This window comes from Salvelinus alpinus, chromosome 32 (assembly GCF_045679555.1).
Source record: "Salvelinus alpinus chromosome 32, SLU_Salpinus.1, whole genome shotgun sequence".
In the NCBI taxonomy this organism is placed as follows: domain Eukaryota; kingdom Metazoa; phylum Chordata; class Actinopteri; order Salmoniformes; family Salmonidae; genus Salvelinus; species Salvelinus alpinus.
In genome coordinates, this window is record NC_092117.1 from 24,048,854 (window position 1) to 24,070,166 (window position 21,313).

The 21,313-nt window shown below is 42.8% G+C and overlaps 1 protein-coding gene across 4 annotated transcripts in view; it reads right to left on the minus strand.

Annotated features, from left to right (window-relative positions):
* The window catches only part of LOC139562617 (attractin-like protein 1), a 290,320-nt gene that overhangs the window by 137,187 nt on the left and 131,820 nt on the right, over nt 1–21,313 (minus strand). For all 4 annotated transcript variants that reach the window (XM_071380435.1, XM_071380434.1, XM_071380436.1 and 1 more), the window contains one exon: nt 13,205–13,257. In XM_071380435.1, the coding sequence (XP_071236536.1) occupies nt 13,205–13,257 (53 nt within the window). The remainder of the gene's footprint in view (nt 1–13,204; nt 13,258–21,313) is intronic.

Sequence of the window (21,313 nt, forward strand, 5' to 3'; positions counted from 1 at the left end):
CCTCAAGGGGTTGCTGAGCCTGCAGGTTTCCTTCATGCCTTTTGATCAGACCTAGGAAGCCAGGTATGTGCACTCTATGGGCAGTCGACGCTATGAACTGATCAATTCAGTGTCAGGGAGCATTAGAAAACAGCAGGGATACTGTCCTTGTGGACTGGGTAAAAGCAAGGCCTATATACCACAGGTGGCTGGTGGCACCGTAATTGGGGAGGATGGGCTCATAGTAATGGCTGGAATGGAATGGTTTCCTTGTGTGTTTGATACCATTACATTCACTTCATTCCAGTCATTATTATGAGCCATCCTCCCCTCACCAGCCTCCTGTGCTATACACACACTGGCCATCACAACCAAATCCCACTCCCTAATAGGAAATGCCATCTTCATAACTTGTCAATGACAGCTGAATACGCTACACGTCTCTGCCTCAGAAGCTCACACTGTGCCATTCACTCCCCCATTTCACGGTTTCTATGAACTGATGTTAAATCAGCCATGAATGTGTTTACGCACCAGGAGAACAAACAATTGTTTGTCATCGTTCTAACTTGACAAAAAAACACTCCTGCAGAGTTCAGAGAATACTTAATTTGACATCCTTTCAGAACACATATTTCAAGCCTTAGCAAGACGAAAGGAAATTATGTTTGACAAATAGTTGGTTTTGTTTAGCCGTCACGGAATTAGCAGATATCAGATCAAAGCCGATGTGTGTGTCTCTCTCTCCCTCCCGCTCCGGGCACACACATTGCTGTGTGTTGTTTATCCCATAAGGGTCGTCAGTAAACTTCAGAAAGTTCCACATGCTCTGTAAAGGGGACACAGAAGTCCAGGGAAATTAAAAGCAGAGAATTTCTGGGGTCTTTGGAGCCAGCATTGTGCGTATGAATGTTATTTAGAGCAATGCAGTGCCCACTCAGAACCCTGGCTGTTTCTGTGGTAATGAGAGAGTGTGTGTTATCCAGAAGAAGAGTGTGACTTCACAGAGAAGACAATTAATGACATTATGAAAAGTGGAAATCTTGTCAAATTGCACAATAATTTTCTACACGTTTCAATATGTTAGATTTCACGCCTGATATAATATTATCCACTGTGGTGCAAAAGCTCAGTGTGCAAATTAAAACTGACATCAGCAAAATAATTAAACTATTTACCTTGGATAATCTAAATGACATGCATACATTACATGCATGTGAACATGTTCGTTGGGGACAAATTTTACCTTACAAAGATAATTAAATAAAGAAAGGTAAGCATCAAATGAGCCGCACAAGACTAAAAGGAAATCCATCTGTTTTAAAAGTTTTCATAAATGAGTCATGGCATTAGCATAATGTGTAACTTTATTCAGCGTCTGAAACAAAAAAATGAAAAAGAGCAAAATCTCACCTGTAAAGTCATTTCATATTCAGAAGCCTGGTTCATGCCTTTTGATCAGACCTAGGAAGCCAGGTATGTGCACTCTGGGCAATCAATGATATGAACTGATCAGTCCAATGAGTTGAATGAAGCCTCATTCAACATCTGCTATACAGGATCCACTTGGAGATTTCATCCAGTGCCTGTTACTATTCATTACCTTGCATTTGAAACACTCTTCAAAGACTAAGAACAGAATGTACAGCCTGATAGTACAGGGGTAAAGCAATATATTTAAGTTAAAATACTTTTCTTAAAGGTCAAGATGGTACTGTATGGCTCTGTTAGTAGAGCTTAGAGTTTACAGTGCCAGGATAGTGGGTTTGATTCCCGGATACACCCATACAAAATGTAAGCATGCATGACTGTTCGTCGCTTTGGATAAAAGCACCTTCTAATTGGCATATATTATTATTATTATTATTATATAAAATCACTGAAAAATGAATTTTCAAAAAGGACACCATTGAGACTTTACTTTCAGAACACTGGCTCAGAAGAAGTGGTGTCCTTGATTATTCTGGGCCTCCAGGTAAAGTGACACTTGTAATGATGGAGGCATAGCTATGAATATGGGCTTCTGATGGTAGCACTCAGCTTGTCTGTCTGATGGTAGCACTCAGCTTGTCTGATGGTAGCACTCAGCTTGTCTGATGGTAGCACTCAGCTTGTCTGATGGTAGCACTCAGCTTGTCTGATGGTAGCACTCAGCTTGTCTGATGGTAGCACTCAGCTTGTCTGATGGTAGCACTCAGCTTGTCTGATGGTAGCACTCAGCTTGTCTGATGGTAGCACTCAGCTTGTCTGATGGTAACACTCAGCTTGTCTGATGGTAGCACTCAGCTTGTCTGATGGTAGCACTCAGCTTGTCTGATGGTAGCACTCAGCTTGTCTGATGGTAGCACTCAGCTTGTCTGATGGTAGCACTCAGCTTGTCTGATGGTAACACTCAGCTTGTCTGATGGTAACACTCAGCTTGTCTGATGGTAGCACTCAGCTTGTCTGATGGTAGCACTCAGCTTGTCTGATGGTAGCACTCAGCTTGTCTGATAATGTTCAGACATTTATTGTAGAAGTCAATTGTATGCTCAGAATGACTAGGATGAGTTCACGTGGCGATAGTTCCCTCAGTCGGACAGACCATAGTCTACAGACCACAGTCTAATTTGGCAAGTAGAGACGATCAACACAGAGAAGGTTCCGTGCTTGGGTCTGGGGAGAATATCTCTATCTGACATTGGTTTGGCGTCTGGGCAGAGTGCCAGTCAGATAGTGTTTAGGCGTCAGTGCAGAGTGCCAGTCAGATAGTGTTTATGTGTCAGTACAGGGTGTCTGATCCTCTCATGATAAGAGGCTTGAGGGTAAAGGCTGGTAATGGCAGGTGATGTGGCTGGTGGGACACACTTGGTGGCTCCTTCATTAGGGCCTGCTAGCTGACACTGCTCCACTGTGAGGGCAACTCATTACCACACCAGCCTGGTCAGATACTGACGACCAGCTTCCTCATTAGAATCAGCCATGATTACATTCTGGTAGGAAGTCATCTGAGCTGAACCACAGTACTGGTCCTCCAACAGCACAATGAACTAGACCAGCCTCCAGTGATAGTAATTATACTAATGCTAATACTTCCTAAGTAGTAGTAGTAGTAGAATAAGTACATAGTAAAGCCATACAGTAATTGTAGAAGTATTAGTAGAAGTAGTAGTAGGCGTACAGTAGCAATATCTCCATTAATAAAATGTAATGCTTCATCATCATTACTGTCACTATCATTATTAGTGTCATTGTGCTTGATAGCTCCACAGTTCTGCCTTGTCACAACTGACATTAGCGGATGGTTAAATAATTAGCATGTAATGAGCCTGCAAAGTAAACATCAATCCACTCAAAGAGAGGGCGGTGTGTGCGCTACACTTCAGTCGCCCTGATTCACTAGGCATAATTGGCACAATTAGTCTCTATAACCTACCCATTCACATCCCAGCTTACACATCCCACACGTCTGCATATCCTACATGTCCAACAAATCCGCACTGGCAGTGCTTCTAGGAAAGGCAGGGCTGGACTCATGATTTAGCAAAACAACATGATAAAAGCTTTGAATCTTGATTGACTATGACATATTGGGCATACATCAAAGCCATGGTTATGCCATTGGGTATCCATCTAAGTAGCATTTAAGTGGGGCTAAACTTTTGATCCTACATAACCCTTTAAAGAGTAACTGCCTTTAAAAAGCAACAAATCACTTGGAAAATTACCTTTGTGGCATCGATTCAAGTCAGAAACAGTTATTCTAGTGTCACAATTGACTACAAAGTGTCAATAGGATCATTTTTGTCATAGTCAGTCTTGTCTAAAATGGAAATTGGAAAATCTGTGCATCATAACAGGTAAATTAAGGTTGGGTTTTGATTTGACGATGTCCATTTGCCCACTACCATGGGGTGAACAGCTGAGGTGATAGCTCTCTATCCTATAGCATAGACAGTGAAACAGACCTGACCAGCAGCTCCGATTTTATTTACATAAGACAACAAGTTGTGCATTTCTGACCTTGAGAAAAACTGCACCGAAGATGTAGTTAGATGTAGATATAAAATTGCACAACTAGTGCGAGGGCAAAAAAGGTCAAGCACGAGTGTTCGTTCACGAAAGGCATTTGAGGATTATTTAAGTTACTCTTTGAAGAGATAGGGTTTCAGACATTTTCGGAAGGGTGGGAGGGCCAAGAGACCAGAGGTGGCAGAACGGAGTGCTCAGGTTGGGGTGTAGGGTTTGAGCATAGTCTGAAGGTAGGAATGGGCAGTTCCTCCTGCTGCTTCGTGGGCAAGTACCATGGTCTTGTAGTGGATGCGAGCTTCGACTAGAAGCCAGTAGAGTGTGCAGAGGAGCGGGTTGACATGGGAGAACTTGGGAAGGTTGGTCAACAGGTGGGCTTTGCTGATGACTCTGCCTGTTAGGATTAAAATCAGTCACACCTTCTCACAGACCTCAAATACAGCTGTTATTCATCCTCCATGTCCACTGTGAAATCTGAATTAAAGAACGATCGACATGGATTTTTTAGGGCCAATTTTTGGGGGTCAAGGTATGCCGGTGTCCGATATTTTAGGCTGATAATTCAATATCATTGAATTTGAGAATCTTTCAGACAACATTTTCCCAGAGACAGCCATGTACACATTAATGCATCATTTTTTTTCACTCAAAATGAATTGGACTGTTTTTACAAATCTACGGTAATACTTTTATTTGAATGGTAAATCTCTTGATAAACTGGGTAAATTAAGATGGCATAGGCCTACTCACAATACAGGTGAATGCATATATTAGCCTACTGATCAACAACATTTGCATAGAAGCATTACTCCAGCATGTCACGCCAGTATGGAAGGATATCATATAGGCACTGCTGTTGGTTTGAGATTGTGGTTTCTGTGATCAGGAAGAAAAACAAACTCAGCTGCCAGGAAAAAATTCAAAACAAATCATTTGGATAGTTCAGCTATCTGTCAAGAAATGGGCGTGTTTTAACGTGATCCTACTGCTACGATTGGATAGAGAGGCTGTAACTCCATTCCCTTTCACATCTCTCATATCACTTGGTGCTGTTTACTGCTACTATGAGAACTAGCTCAATGGCGATGATATTTGTGAAATTGTTTTTTTTTTTTTTTTTACATTGGATACAAGTAGAGACTCAGAGCTAGAAAATGGTATATCATACACTACAGTTGAGGAACAATGGGAAAGTAATTCTGTTATGAAAGTTGTAACCTCACTTTTGAGAAAATGTCCCTTGAATGTTTTGGTACACCTACTGGAGAGCTCTTCTTTGTCTACACCCATACAGCATCATTCACACTCTCTTACGCTTTAGCCCCATCCAGCTCTTTAAGGATTCACATGTGAGGCCATGTACTAAACAACCAAAGATTTCAAGACTAAAGGCTGGTTTATACTAAAAGAGTTAGATGCACTATTGTAAAGTGGTTGTTCCACTGGATATCATAAGGTGAATGCACCAATTTGTAAGTCGCTCTGGATAAGAGCGTCTGCTAAATGACTTAAATGTAAATGTAATACTACGGGTGTGTTCGTGAATTCAATCTGGAGTGCCAGAGTGTGCTCAGAGTGCACTTTGGGCATTTGTAAACTCAGAGTTGACAGATTGTCTGTTAATAAATTCAGAGCACTTCCCTCTCGGAATGTTCTGACCTAACAACAGCAGTCAAGCACCCAAGCTAACGTTGGCTAGCTACTTCCAGACACAAATGGGGGGAAAACAGCTCACTGACTATTTTACTCGCCCTAGCAGAGCTGGTTATGCTGTTTTTATGTTATCCAGAGCGTTGGTGACTGCAGCTGCGCTGCTGGCAACAATTTAATTACGCTTTTTTGCCAACATTTCCTGACACCAGCCATATTCAACGGCTGTTGACCATTCGTAAATTCATCAGTTCTTCTTCACTATGGCACACTCAGACGAGTGCTCTGAAATCGGAGTAGATAGCAAAAGCTAATTTACCAGCTACCTCTATCGACAGTATGATAGCATGAACATTCTATTGAAATGGTTACTTGCATAGTGGAGTCTTTTGTTTAGACATGTAGCTAGCTAAACAATTAACCATAATCGCAACTCATAACGTTACTACCATGCATGAATTTGCAGGTAGCTAACCAACCAGGTTCAATGTTAGTTACCTAGCCAACATTAGGCTATAACTAGCAATGAAAATAGCTCTAAGATAAGAATAATATTACTACACAGATCATACACGTAATGTGAGTTAGCGAGCCAGCCAGCTAACGTTAGCTAGCTAGCTAACAGTACGCTTTAACTTGAAATGAAAATGACTTTCTGACAAAATTAGAAATGTGTAATATGTGAAAATGTAGCTAGCTAGACGATCTTATCCACATACATGGATGGACGCTTCTCCCACTCTGTAACAGATGCCATGGCTGCCTTAGTTTGAAGATGTAATCCGGAGACAGGTGTTTTATACAACAGCCTTCTGTGTGTTCTCTTTTCGACTCCGTCTGCATATTTGCAATTAAACGCCAACATTTTCTCCATCACCTTAGCTATCATACTCTAATTCCACCGTGCATTCCAGGATATATGTCAATACAAAGCGCAAATACCCGTCATCCGCATGAAGAAAAGACAGAGAAAAAGGGTGAGGAGGGCGGGGTACCTTGCAAGAATTCGCAGACGAGTAGGTAAACCACCACTACCCTCTGTATTATTGGCCAAAGTGCAATCATTGGAAAACTGGATGATCTATGATTAAGACTATCCTACCAACGGGACATTAAAAACTATAATATCTTATGTTTCACGAGACGTGGCTAAACGACGACACGAATAATAGAGCTGGCTGGCTTCTCCGTGCATCGGCAGGACAGAGCAGCTAAGTGTGGTAAGATGAGGGGCGGGGATGTGTGTCTATTTGTCAATAACTGCTGGTGCACGATGTCTAATATTAAAGAAGTCTCGAGGTATTGCTCGCCTGAGGTAGAATACCTAATAATCATGATAAGCTATAGACCATACTATCTACCAAGAGAGTTCTCATCTATATTATTCGTAGCCGTCTACTTACCACCACAAACCGATGCTGGCACTAAGACCGCACTCAACCAGTAGAATAAGACCATAAGCAAACAAAAAATGCCCATGCAAAAGCGGCGCTCCTAGTGGCCAGAGACTTTAATGCAGGCAAACTTAAATCCGTTTGACCTCATTTCTACCAGCATGTCACATGTGCAGCCAGAGGGGAAAAAAACAAAAAAAACTTTACACCACCTTTACTCCACACACAGAGACGCATACAAAGCTCTCACTCGCCCTCTATTTGGCAAATCTGACCATAATTCTATCCTCCTAATTCCTGCTTACAAGCAAAAACTTAAGCAGGAAGTACCAGTGACTCGGATGACGCAGATGCAACGCTACGGGACTGTTTTGCTGGCACAGACTGGAATATGTTCCGGGACTCATCCAATGGCATTGAGGAGTATACCACCTCCGTCACCGACCTCATCAATAAGTGAATCGACGACGTCCCCCCCACAGTGACCGTACGTACATATCCCAACCAGAAGCCATGGATTACAGGCAACATCGGCACAGAGCTAAAGGCTAGAGTTGCCGCTTTCAAGGAGCAGGATACAAATCCGGACGCTAATAAGAAATCCCGCTATGCCCTCCGACAAACCATCAAACAGGTAGAGCGTCAATACAGGACTAAGATTGAATCCTACTACACCGGCTCCGACGCTCGTCAGATGTGGCACAGCTTGAAAACTATTACGGACTACAAGGGGAAACCCAGTTGCAAGCTGCCCAGTGACGTGAGCCTACCAGACGAGCTAAATGCCTTTTATGCTCGCTTCGAGGCAAGCAACACTGAAGCATGCATGAGAGCACTAGCTGTTCCGGACGACTGTGTGATCACGCTCTCTGTAGCCGATGTGAGCAAGACCTTTAAACAGGTAAAATTCACAAAGTCGCGGGCCAGACGGATTACCTGGACTTGTACTCAAAGCATGCACGGACCAAGTGGCAAGTGTCTTCACTGACATTTTCAACCTCTCCCTGACCGAGTCTGTAACTCCTACATGTTTCAAACAGACCACCTTAGTCCCTGTGCCCAAGATAGCGAAGGTAACCTGCCTAAATGATTACCGCCCCATAGCACTCACGTCGGTAGCCATGAAGTGCTTTGAAAGGTTGGTCATGGCTCACATCAACACCATCATGCCAGAAACCATAGACCCACACCAATTCACATACCGACCAAACAGAGCCACAGATGATGCAATCTCAATTTCACTCCACACTGCCCTTTCCCACCTGGACAAAAGGAACACCTATGCGAGAATGCTGTTCATTGACTACAGCTCAGTCTTCAACACCATAGTACCCACAAAGCTCATCACTAAGCTAAAGACCCTGGAACTAAACACCTCCCTCTGCAACTATATCCTGGACTTCCAGACACGCCGCCCCAGGTGGTAAGGGTAGGCAACAACACATCTGCCACACTGTTCCTCAACACTGGGACCCCTCAGGGGTGCGTGTTAGTCCCCTCCTGTACTCCCTGTTCACCCATGACTGCATGGCCAAGCACGACTCCAACACCATCATTAAGTTTGCTGACGACACAACAGTGGTAGGCCTGATCACCAACAATGATGAGACAGCCTATAGGGAGGTCAGAGACCTGGCGCCAGGACAACAAAGTGTGGTGCCAGGACAACAACCTCTCCCTCAATGTGAGCAAGACAAAGGAGCTGCTCGTGGACTATAGGAAAAGGAGGGCCGAACAGGCCCCCATTAACATAGACGGGGCTGTAGTGATTGAGTCGAGAGTTTCAAGTTCCTTGGTGTCCACATCACCAACGAACTATCATGGTCCAAACACACCAAGTTGTGAATAGGGCACGACAACATATTTTCCCCCTCAGGAGACTGAAAAGATTTGGCATGGGTCCCTAGATCCTCAAAAAGTTCTACAGCTGCACCATCGAGAGCATCCTGACTGGTTGCATCACCAACTGGTAGGGCAACTGCTTGGCATCTGACTGTAAGCTGCGACAGAGGGTAGTGCACACTGCCCAGTACATCACTGGGGCCAAGCTTCCTGACATCCAGGACCTATATACTATGCGTTGTCAGATGAAGGCATAACATTTTTTCTAAGACTCCAGTCACCCAAGTCATAGACGGTTCTCTCTGCTACTGCACGGCAAGCGATACCGGAGCGCCAAGTCTAGGACCAAAAAGCTCCTAGAAAATAACTGAAAACCTAATACGTGTATCTTGCCACAAATTGAGAAACAAGTACTCCAAAGATCTCACAGATGGATTTGAAAATTAAGTGTGACATCTAAAGACGATATATGGTGGCACTTTTTCAGATGGTCATCCTCCTGTAGAGCTCCTAAATGCCATCCACAAGATGCAGCTACAGAGCATTTTTGGAGAGGTGTGCATTGCACTGCGAATCTTCTGCACAATGCCTGTAACAGTTGCTGGAGGTGAACGTGCCTTCGGTAAGCTGAAACTTATAAAGAACTATCTAAGATCTACAATGTGCCAAGACCGGTTGAAGAGCCTTGCCATCCTTTCAATTGAAAACCAGTTAGCTAAAAAATGTAACTTTAAAGACATAAATGAGTTTGAGCACAAAAAGCTCGACACTGGGCTCTAGGTGCAGTGTAACCTCTGACTTTAGTTTACAGGGAACAAACACAAGGACAAATGCCTTAACCTGTTCTACCCAAGCCTGCCCGGGGATGAGCAAAACACTGTTTCAGAGTATTTTCTGTTATGGTTTATCTCCTGTTGAACTTACTCAGGAATGCCCACATAATGTCTTGGCGCTAGAGTTGCAGTTTCACAGATGCTTGTTCTCTGTAGGTACCACATGTATGCCTGCAGTCCACATAGTTAAGGATTTATTAATATTGTGGGTATGTTATTTAGGATATCTTTAGGAGTTATGATAGGGCAGAAGAGGGTTAGCCTTGTTTATAAGAATTGGTAATAAATTATTTAATCTGAAACATGGATCATTGGTAATTTCTTCATTAAAATGGACTACAATACCATATTTAAAAAAATAAATGACCAATTGTGTAGTTATTTACAATAAAGCATCGTAAACATCTCATGACAGACAGCTTTTGTTAACATAAGGAACCAAAAATCTTTGCAATACTGTTAATATAGGCAAAGGATGAAGGTGGAAACTAGAATCTGCACAATTGTAGTATAGAGCAGCAAAAGCTTATAGTTAGTACATTTAATAACACATAGTGTACAGTACGTTATTTTAATCTGAAACATTCTGACTTCTATGTTAGGGGCCCGGTAGCTTTTTCTCTCCATGGGCCCCCAAAATTCTGTCAACACCCCTGCATGTGACAAATACAATTTGATTTCAAAACTTGGTCCTCCAGAAAGTGCAACACCTTTGCAGTTTGACTACGTGATATCTTTCAAAAAAGCTGCATTGCAAAGGATTATGGCTAGTGGGAAGGCTCCTGTTTTTTTTCTGTGACTAAACCAATTAGGCTCGTAATTTAACAATTGTATTTGTATTTACAGATGGCATACACATTTGTCATTAAGGCACATGGAAGTTCACATATTCCAGAAGGCATTTCTGCCCAAAAACGCATTTTGATAAAAAAAAGATAAAAAGTTAACGTTCAAATGACATACGCCTAGTTTTATGAAATGAGTCACATTTGCTTCCAAGCCATAAATGTGCATAGAAAAAGATGAAACAACAATGCACGTTCTGTCTGAATGACTCAAAAAATTGTTTGAGAAGTGAGAACGGACACACACACACACACACACACGTGTGCTGATCTAAGGTTTTCTTAGTCTATAAACATGCAGGAAGATTCTTAAGTATATTGCCAATCCTTACATAGGCATTTTGAAACAATTCTTACCCTATTACGACAATCATCTAATCTGACTATCAACTGTTAATTTATGGATACGATTGCGGTTGGTCAGATCAGCACACCAGTAAATAGCTAACGTTACTCCGCAAGTCAGATGGCTAATTGTTAAAAATGATGCATGTTAAAAATTATAACCAGCTAACGTTAGCTAGTTAAATTGGCTTTTAGCTCCTATCTGACATCTTAGCCCCATGTTAATCTAGAAAGGGTTTGTTATCGTAATCTTTGCTAACAGGTCACATAGGTATCTGCTTAGCTAGCTTGCTTATTGCATGCGTGTCCGGGCACGTCAACACAAGCCTTATTATTAAACTAATATTTGCGACAGGAGGTTGATTTGTCACTTTGTCCATTCATCCATTTCTCAATACTGCACCATTCTGTTGGAGAATGAGCGAGCTTGTTGCTGCTGATTTTCCCAGCTAGACATTCTTCGGCATTGTGCAGTGCTCGTGGCTCAAGCGGTGAGCGGCATAGTAGCAGCCTTGCTATGTAGCGGGACTAATCGGCAAAGCCGATAGAGAAGGGCCGGTAGCTGATAGACTAGAAAAGGCCACTATACCAGCTTGGCTGATTATCGGTCGTTTTCTAATCTGAATGGCATGCTAATAGATGATTTACAGCCACTGTTCTGTTTGATATAACAAGGTTTGATGAAGGGACACAGGAAACAAATGTCTTTCTAATGTAACATTTAGAGTATTTGTGTGCACCCTTGGCTGTGTTAGGGAGCAAATGGACAAGTTAATAATGACTTTGAACCCTCTCAACCAACGCAGTGGAATGATCAGGATATGGCATGTCCCTCAGGAGACACCGTCTGTAGCCAAACAGAGTTACACAGATAGACAGCTCTCGAAGTGACCATAGTGATGGAAGTGATTTCCGGACCCACGTCCTCCTGGTAAGTGTGGGTACACTGCACAGCGAGGGTGCCATCTAGTGCCCTCCTCACTTAGACATGATGCCTCATGCCAGTCAGCTGAACAGACACAATCTCTCATGAATAACAGGAGACAGAGGGAGTTACCGTGATTGATGCAGGCACATGTATTTAACCTTTCTAGAGCTGGATAGAATCTGACAATATAAAGATAAAACAATACTGAATATCAACTATTGAAATGAATGTTTCAAATACATGCAATTTGTGGTGGTAGTTTTAAACTAGGTAAGTGAAAGTATAGTTTCGACAAAAATAGTTTGCATTTGTTCTGATCAAAGGCATACTTGATGGACCATTGAGTTCCTGACCTAAGCAACTCTGACCACTAACATCAAAGTTGCAATTGACAACCTCTCTCATAGAACTACACTAACTCATGACTACACTAAACTGGATTACTATCTCTCATATAGAACTACACTAACTCATGACTACACTAAACTGGATTACTATCTCTCATATATAACTACACTAACTCATGACTACACTCAACTGGATTACTATCTCTCATATAGAACTACACTAACTCATGACTACACTAAACTGGATTACTATCTCTCATATATAACTACACTAACTCATGACTACACTCAACTGGATTACTATCTCTCATATAGAACTACACTAACTCATGACTACACTCAACTGGATTACTATCTCTCATATAGAACTACACTAACTCATGACTACACTCAACTGGATTACTATCTCTCATATAGAACTACACTAACTCATGACTACACTCAACTGGATTACTATCTCTCATATATAACTACACTAATTCATGACTAAACTCAACTGGATTACTATTGGAAGTGACAGTACTTGAACTTTGTTCCTAAACAGCTAGCCTTACAACAATGGTTAGTGTAACTTCTTCCGGCTGATGTCAGCGAGAATCTGTTTTCAGTAAAACATTCCCCCATGTACTTTAAATTGAAAAACCACAAATTTGCTGCAAATGATTAAAATCAATATGAGGCCAGTGGTCTGACATTGACATCTGGAGACAGAAGTCCCTCCAAACCCTGCTACCATCTCCAGCTACAAATCTGTAAAATCAAGTTTAGAGCCAGACAAAGCTGCAGTTGATTACTGCCATACGTCTGCCACAGAGTAAATGCTTCCATCTGCTTAGCCCACCCTCAGTGCAGGGCAAAGGTCACAGAGATGTGCAGTTGTGTGAGATGCTGCAACTGACCAGGCGCGTGCGTGCGTGCGTGCGTGCGTGCGTGCGTGTGTGTGTAAAAAATAAAATAAATAGGACCACGGCAAGATCTGGAGGACGAAAATAAAATAGAGACTCAGGTGGGGCTGCAGCAGCGGGATACTTACAGTAACACGTTCCTCTGAGGGGGTTGCCAAGGTAACGGTTCTCGGAGTCGCAACTGCAACAATGGGAGAGAAAGAGAGAGAGGGGAGTAATAGAGAGGGGGGAGAGAGAGAGGTAAGAGAGAGGGGAGAGAGAGAATGGAAGACATAAAACAATGAGCTTAACAAGAGATATGTCACCTTGCCAAAGACATCACAGTCCTATCACAGACTGTTAATAACATCATCCCTGAGGGTTATTTTGGGCCAGGGAGGAGTGTCCTGAGAAGCCGTTTGTAGAGGTGCTATCTGAGGTGACACTACTGTGTGCTGCTTCAGGTGCTGTCCTCTCCCTGGTTATGATGAGGTGATTTCCCCTGACAGCCCTGTCTGACGATACCTCTCTGTTCTGCTCCGGGGCAGAAGCCATGTATCTGTCTGTGTACTGGGCAGCAGGGGATTTAGTAAGCTACAGACAGCCCAGAACAACTTGAATGCTACTAAAAGAAGGGAGAGGGCAGCTAGGACCTAATAGACGCTTGGAAAATATGATCCAAGTCACAAGTGTTCTTTAGCAACCCCAGTCAGGTGTGTGTAAAACTCAACAAATCCTTCATTTGACCCTGTTGGTCAAGGCAACCACTACAAAGACAATGTTCTGAAAAAGCAGGCGGAGAACTGAACGCAGACTATGGGGAGTCGGAGTACCATGCATGAGGGTGATTGTGGTAGGTGGCATTTGATCATCTGGCTTGGTTTATGAGCCAGGGGTCATTACTGCAGTCCAAACACCCATGTTTATTGCCATAAGCCAACTTCTACAAAACCCAGGGAGGTACCTTGGAAAGGGCAAGAGCGCGTAAAACCATCGCTTTGTAAATACATACTCCACCACTTTGACAAGCCTATCTAAACACATATGATACATTGTCAAATCTGCCCCTTGAGTCAATAAATGGATTCAGAGGTAATGGCTCTGTTTGCAAAGCTGGTCAGGCAGTGGTTACTTAAGCAATAAGGCCTGAGGGGGTGTGGTATATGGCCAACATAACACAGCTAAGCGCTGTTTGTAAGCACGACACAACGCAGAGTGCCTGGATACAGCCCTTAGCCGTGGTATATTGGCCATATACCACAAACACCCGAGGTGCCTTATTGCTATTATAAACTGGTTACCAACGTAATTAGAACAGTAAAAATAAATGTTTTGTCATACTCGTGGTATACGGTCTGATATACCACGGCTGTCAATCAATCAGTATTCAGGGCTCGAACCAACCAGTTTATAAAGATAAATAATGTAGGCAACGGTCACTTCCTTGTGCTTATACATAACAAGACCTGAATTCCATTCAGTGGCTGGACAACCCTTGTTAGGAGGGTTATAAAGTAGCAGTAATGAATATTTCATAGCCAAAGACAGAGCTTTATTCATTATGTATGGTTCTTAAAGAAGGCACTGTGAAAAACAACCCCACAAAACAGCTCAAGAGAACTTCAATTTAAACACAGAGGCCACAGCAGAGTTATAAGGCCTTGTGAGTATAAGAGTCTGAAACCAATTGTATTCCACTTACACAAAGGCAAGGTCAAGACAAAAATATTTTCCAAACAATTATCTTTGTCCTCAGTAAATCTTAGGAACATGACAGTAGTGCTAAGATGCACCAAGGGGACTTTAAAAGGGGCCTCACTCTCCGTCTCCCCAGAGAACACTAACACTTAAACACGACACTCATCTAGGGGCTGGCTGATTAAGCAGCTTATCCTGTGGTAATGGTGCCAAGATGGAGGACCACCCTAGCCTCCTTCCACCAGTCTCTCTGCTGTCTGTCTGGCTGCCTCTCACTCAGAGAAAAAAGCACCACTGTCCTTAGGAACACTTCATCTGCTATTAAGCTGCCACAGTCTCAGCCACAGTCACACTCACTGTGTCCCTGTGGACCCTCAGCATGGCTTTCTCTGTGAGCCGTAACAGAGGGCGGAAGGTTGGAGATTAAAGGTCGCTGTGGGCGTTTGCGTTTTCGTGTGACACACACACACAGACAGAGAGTCTCTATGATGTGTCTGTTAGTGCAGCAGCTGCTGTCAGTAACAAGAGGAACATGCTGAGGTAAATGCTGAGCTGGGAGATTTAAATAGCCAACTTCCCGTCTCACTCACACACACGGACCCACCTATGCCATGACTCCACTGGGCCACACAGCGTGCCAGGCAAGGTGGCGGCAGGAGTGCCAAAATAAACCTCTGAAACGGAGTCTGTTTACTTCCTCTCCTTTGGGTCCTGGGTTCGAGGGGAACACGGATAGAGCTTAGTTGTGAAGGTTAAGATGGAAAGGTTTTGAAGGCTGCTGAGTCTGTCTGTCTGTGTCTGGCTGTCTGTCTGTATGATAGCAAGGAGTCTTAATTAGACACACCACCTAAGAGATACCTTTGATTTCACACTTGTGCATAGACACATACAGTACGAACACACACACACACACACACACATTCAGAGTATTTGATCAGTAATCAAAACAAGCAAACCCACAAGGGGCAGCAGGTAGACTAGTGGTTAGAGCGTTGGGCCAGTAACCGAAAGGTTGCTAGATCTAATCCCCGAGCTGACAAGGTAAACATCTGTCGTTCTGCCCCTGAACAAGGCAGTTAACCCACTGTTCCTAGGCCGCCATTGTATATAAGAATGTGTTCTTAACTGACTTACCTAGTTAAATAAAGGTACAAAAAAATACAATTAAAACACAAGAGCAAATTAGCAGCAGAGCGCAAACAAGGACAGACCTTAGCTAAACAGGTTAACTGTAAGAAAGACCCTGGCCCACAGGCTAGCTTTACATGGAGACAATCCAATAAAACACATGGAGAAATGTGTTGGATTTCACTGAGAAACTATCAGTTAGACTGGTCAACCAGACGGACCGCTGCACTCACGTTTTGAAGCAAATCAGAACGTGAGCTATCACGTGATCAAGCTGGTTCCTCCTGGCTAGCTATCAGTTTTTTCACAGTTCAAACACAAGAATGACTTAGTAATTTAGGTACACTGGCTGTACTGGGATCAGTGTTCCCTTGAAGACCAACCAGTGAGGCTCTATCCATTACTTTTCTTGACCGGGAAAAAAATCTGAAGAGATTATCATAGTGTTTTATGAAATCTGTTATGGCTGACGTTTTTCTGCTTTTTATGTCTTATTTTCTCCCCGACAGCAACGCTTGAATACTGCCTGCTCCACACAGGGAGGCAATTTCAACAGCCACTTAACTTGACATTTATTTGCTCAGTGCAAATGTCCCTTGTCTACCACTTAATGCTCATATCTCCCTCCATCAAAAGTTGCTCTGCCTCGCTGGTGCATGAGCACGCAGGCAGACGCTCACAGGAATACACAGTATACTCACAAACACATACATATTTGAACACACTGTACACAGACACTGTACACAGACACCAGGATTTCCGTTAGACGGTAATAGCTGGCTTTTAGCAACAACAAAAAATGACATTGCGAAATAATGTATTTTAGCCCATTCATTGATGTAAATACCAGTGGATGTAGCGCGAGAGCTGCTGATTCTGCTCAAACAGCTGTTTGTTGCTGCTGGACTGAAACGTGCTTTAATAAGCCCAATCATTGCACAATATTTCTGAAGGCAATCGGGTGTTAAAAACTGTTTTGATGCCACAATTATAAAGAGCTACTATTTTATTTCTCAACTGGTAATTGAAACAAGCTTCCCATTCGCCATTCATGTGCATTGGCAACTAGGCAGACTTCAGCGTGTCACACACCACTTTGCAATGAGCTGGAGGCAGTATGCTTTTTGAAAACATATACTTAATTATTTGAAACCTGAACTTTTTCTACATATGAGGCATGTCTTATCTTGCTTCCAAAAAGCCTAGCCAAGATCCAACCAAACGGCAAATATTTTATAAAGACTTCCATAGGCCATTGAGACCAGTAGCCTTTTTCTCTCATGTTCTATTGGTTTTCAAATCAACTTTTTCATTGTTCAATAGCCAAAAGGCACAATCCACATTCTGATCTGTTGCATGAATCTTATTGTTTTTTAATGTTTTTTTTAATGTAGCCTTAGCTTATTGGTTGTATAAATTTGGGATCTATTGCCCCACAACTGTCCCAGAGTCTGTTTGGAATAGGCCATTTGTTACTCGCACAGAAAGACAAGCTGACCAATAGACCACTTTTCTACTATGAGGGACAGTAGATTGACAAAGGCCAGTGATATTGCTGTTCGTTACTTGTCTTGTTGGCTGAGGAAAAGGAAACGTGGACAGTTATTCTAACATATTCAGTGCGTGGGTTTCAAGTTTCAGGAAGCTAATTTTCACCATAAAAATGATCCTTTATAAGAAAGCAGTTCATGCATCCTCACAATGGCAGACTTATGTAAGATAGCCTACTATTCATAATGTCATGACTAGATTGGATAGTCATAATATAGGCTAAGAATACACTACATAACCAAAATAATGTGGACACCCCCTTGTCAAACATCTCTCATTCCAACATCATGGGAGTTAGTCTCCCCCCTTTGCTGCTATAACAGCCTACACTCTTCTGGGAAGGCTTTCCACTAGATGTTGGAACATTGCTGCGGGGACTTGGTTCCATTCACCCACAAGAGCATTAGTGAGGTCAGGGACTGATGTTGGGCGATTATGCATGGCTCAGATTTCCCTTCACTGGAACTAAGGGGCCTAGCCCGAACCATGAAAAACAGCCCCAGACCATTATTCCTCCTCCACCAAACTTTACAGTTGGCACTATTTCCTGGCATCCACCAAACCCAGATGTGTCCGTCGGCCTGCCAGATGGTGAAGTGTGATTCATCACTCCAGAGAAAACGTTTCCAATGCTCCAGAGTCCAATGGTGGCGAGCTTTAACCCATTCCAGCCGACGCTTGGCATTGTGATCTATAGGCATTGTTTTTTTATTTTTTTTATTTAACCTTTATTTACAATGCCGGCCTAGGAACAGTGGGTTAACTGCCTTGTTCAGGGGCAGAACGATAGATTTTTACCTTGTCAGCTCGGGGACTCGATCCACCAACCTTTCGGTTACTGGCCCAACGCTCTAACCACTAGGCTACCTGCCGCGGCTGCTCGGCCATGGGAACCCTTTTCATGAAGCTCCCGACAAACAGTTATTGTGCTGATGTTGATTCCAGAGACAGTTTGGAACTCGGTAGTGAGTGTTGCAACCGAGGACAAACACTTTTTACATGCTACATGTTTAGCACTCGGCGGTCCCATTCTGTGAGCTTGTGTGGCCTACCACTTCGCGGCTGAGCCGTTGCAGCTCCTAGACAATAACAGCACTTACAGTTGGTCATAGCAGCTCTAGCAGGGCAGAAATTTAACGAACTGACTTGTTGGAAAGGTGACATCTTATGACGGTGCCACGTTGAAAGTCACTAAGCTCTTCAGTAAGGCCATTCTACTGCCAATGTTCGTCTATAGAGATTGCATGGCTGTGTGCTCGATTTGATACACCTGTCAGGAATGGGTGTGGCTGAAATAGCCGAATCCACACATTTTTAAGGGGTTCCACATACTTTTGTATATACAGTGCATTCGGAAACTATTCAGACCCCTGGACATTTTCCACCCTTATTAAAAATGGATTAAATTGTTTTTTCGCCCTCATCGATCTACACACAATACCCCATAATTAAAAATTAAAAACGGTTTGTTTTTTTGCAAATTGGAATTTCACATTTACATAAGTATTCAGATCCTTTACTGCCCCTTTTTTGTTGAAGCACCTTTGGCAGCGATTACAGCATCAAGTCTTCTTGGGTATGACGCTTCAAGCTTGGCACACCTATATTTGGTGAGTTTCTCCCACTCTTCTCTGCAGATCCTCTCAAGCTCTGTCAGGTTGGGTGGAGAGCGTTGCTGCACAGCTATTTTCAGGTCTCTCCAGAGATGTTTGATCGGGTTCAAGTTCGGGCTCTGGCTGGGCCACTCAAGGACATTCAGAGACTTGTCCCAAAGCCACCCCTGCATTGTCTTGGCTGTGTGCTTAGGGTCATTGTCTGTTGGAGGGTGAACCTTCGCCCCAGTCTGAGATCCTGAGCGCTCTGGAGCAAGTTTTCATCAAGGATCTCTCTGTACTTTGCTCCGTTTATAATTCCCTCGATCCTGACGAGTCTCCCAGCCCTACCGCTGAAAAACATCCCCACAGCATGATGCTGCCACCACGCTTCACCGTAGAGACTGTGCCAGGTTTCATCCAGACGTGACGCTTGTCATTCAGGCCAAAGTGTTCAATCTTGGTTTCATCAGACCAGAGAATCTTGTTTCTCATGGTCTGCTTGGTTTTTGCTCTGACATGCACTGTCAACTGTGGGACCTTATGTAAACAGGTGTGTGCCTTTCCAAATAATGTCCAATGAGTTGAATTTACCACAAGTAGACTCCAATCAGTTTGTAGAAACAGCTCAAGCCTGATCAATGGAAACAGGATGCATCTGATCTCAATTTCGAGTCTCATAGCAAAGGTTCTGCATACTTATGTAACTAAGATATGTTTTTTATTTTAAATACATTTACAAAAATGTCTAAAAACCTGTTTTCACTTTTTCATTATTAGGTAGTGTGTGTAGATTAATAAGATGTGTGTTGTATTTTTATACATTTTAGATTAAGGCTGTAACGTAATAAAATGTGGAAAAAGTCAAGGGTTCTGAATACTTTCAGATTGTATAACGCAATCAGCACCGCGTAGTGGTTTAGAGTAACCTTGGCTACATCAGATAACCTACATTTCTTCTGCTTTCTTTGCACAGGAAAATGTGGCCTTTATTAGACACATTTCAGGCAATTCTACTACACTTTATTTGGAGACATTAGCTGAATATTTTTTATCTATGACAAAAATGACAGGGTAGGCTTCTCTGCTGACACTGACAAACAGATCAATAAAAACAACGCTGTCTGATCCATATAAATCGGCCAACGAAAAGGGGAGACAAATACATCTAACCTGGAGGGGGAAATTATTGTCCAAAAACAAACAAAAGTGGCACTGACCTAATGATAAAGACCGTGAATATGCACACGCAACGGGGATATGGTCGAAGTTCTCCGCTGGTGCCAATACTTTCCACTCAATTAAATTCCGAATTTTGAGAAGACAGATTGGAGTCTTTTCATTGTCTTCTCTTTACAGCAATAGCCGTTTGTTTTCCAAAATGTTTTCCCGCTATTGAATTTTTAAATATTGCGGTTTGCCTGGCTGGGTATCTCTGCTTTTCACTGACAGTCTCAACTCAATCATCTACTTGGTATTTTCTGCGCGCTCTGCCCAAAATTACGGGCCCTTCCGACTAACCTAGGCAATGTGATTTAAAACGATCCACCATATATTTTTTTTTAAAGACGCTAATGATCCTCTGTGGACAAATCATGCTTTCTGGTGTAGTAGCCTATTCTGAATGATTTTATTTATTTATGTAATAGACAGAAGTAAGCTAAACAGGCGTTATAATTTTGTCAATTTAATTTAATTTACTTTAGGGAAAGCTTGGTATTCTAACATCTTCAAATCGCATGCTGTTGCATCAGAGTTGCATGTTCTGTTAAGATGAATTACCTTAAACTGAATGGGATTTCTGTCATTCTGAGACAGAATGCCCTAATCAGGTTACACAAACAATGCATATGGTTCCAGTAAATTTCTTACATTTCCGGTAAATTAAAATGCTGCCGGTCAAATGTCCGGCGCCACACTTTCTTAACGGAAACCCTGACACACACACACACATCTGTACATGCACACACACACACACACATATCTGTACATGCACACGCACACACACACACTGAAATTGAAACCAGGGAAGCACTCCAGAGGTTGACAGGGGTTGAGATAAGAATATGAATTGGATTTCTTTCCTTCTTGTTCCAATTTGACTGTGTGGCCTAGATCCACAGCCCTCCCCTGCCACTACAATGACCCTACAGTAACTACGTAACCCACTAACCTCACCTCATGACCTCCAAACCTGGACACTGACCACTGAACCCACACACACAGCATCAGGCTCCATACCTTATTCCCCTGCTCTACGTGTGACTGGAAACCAATCATGCGTCCCGC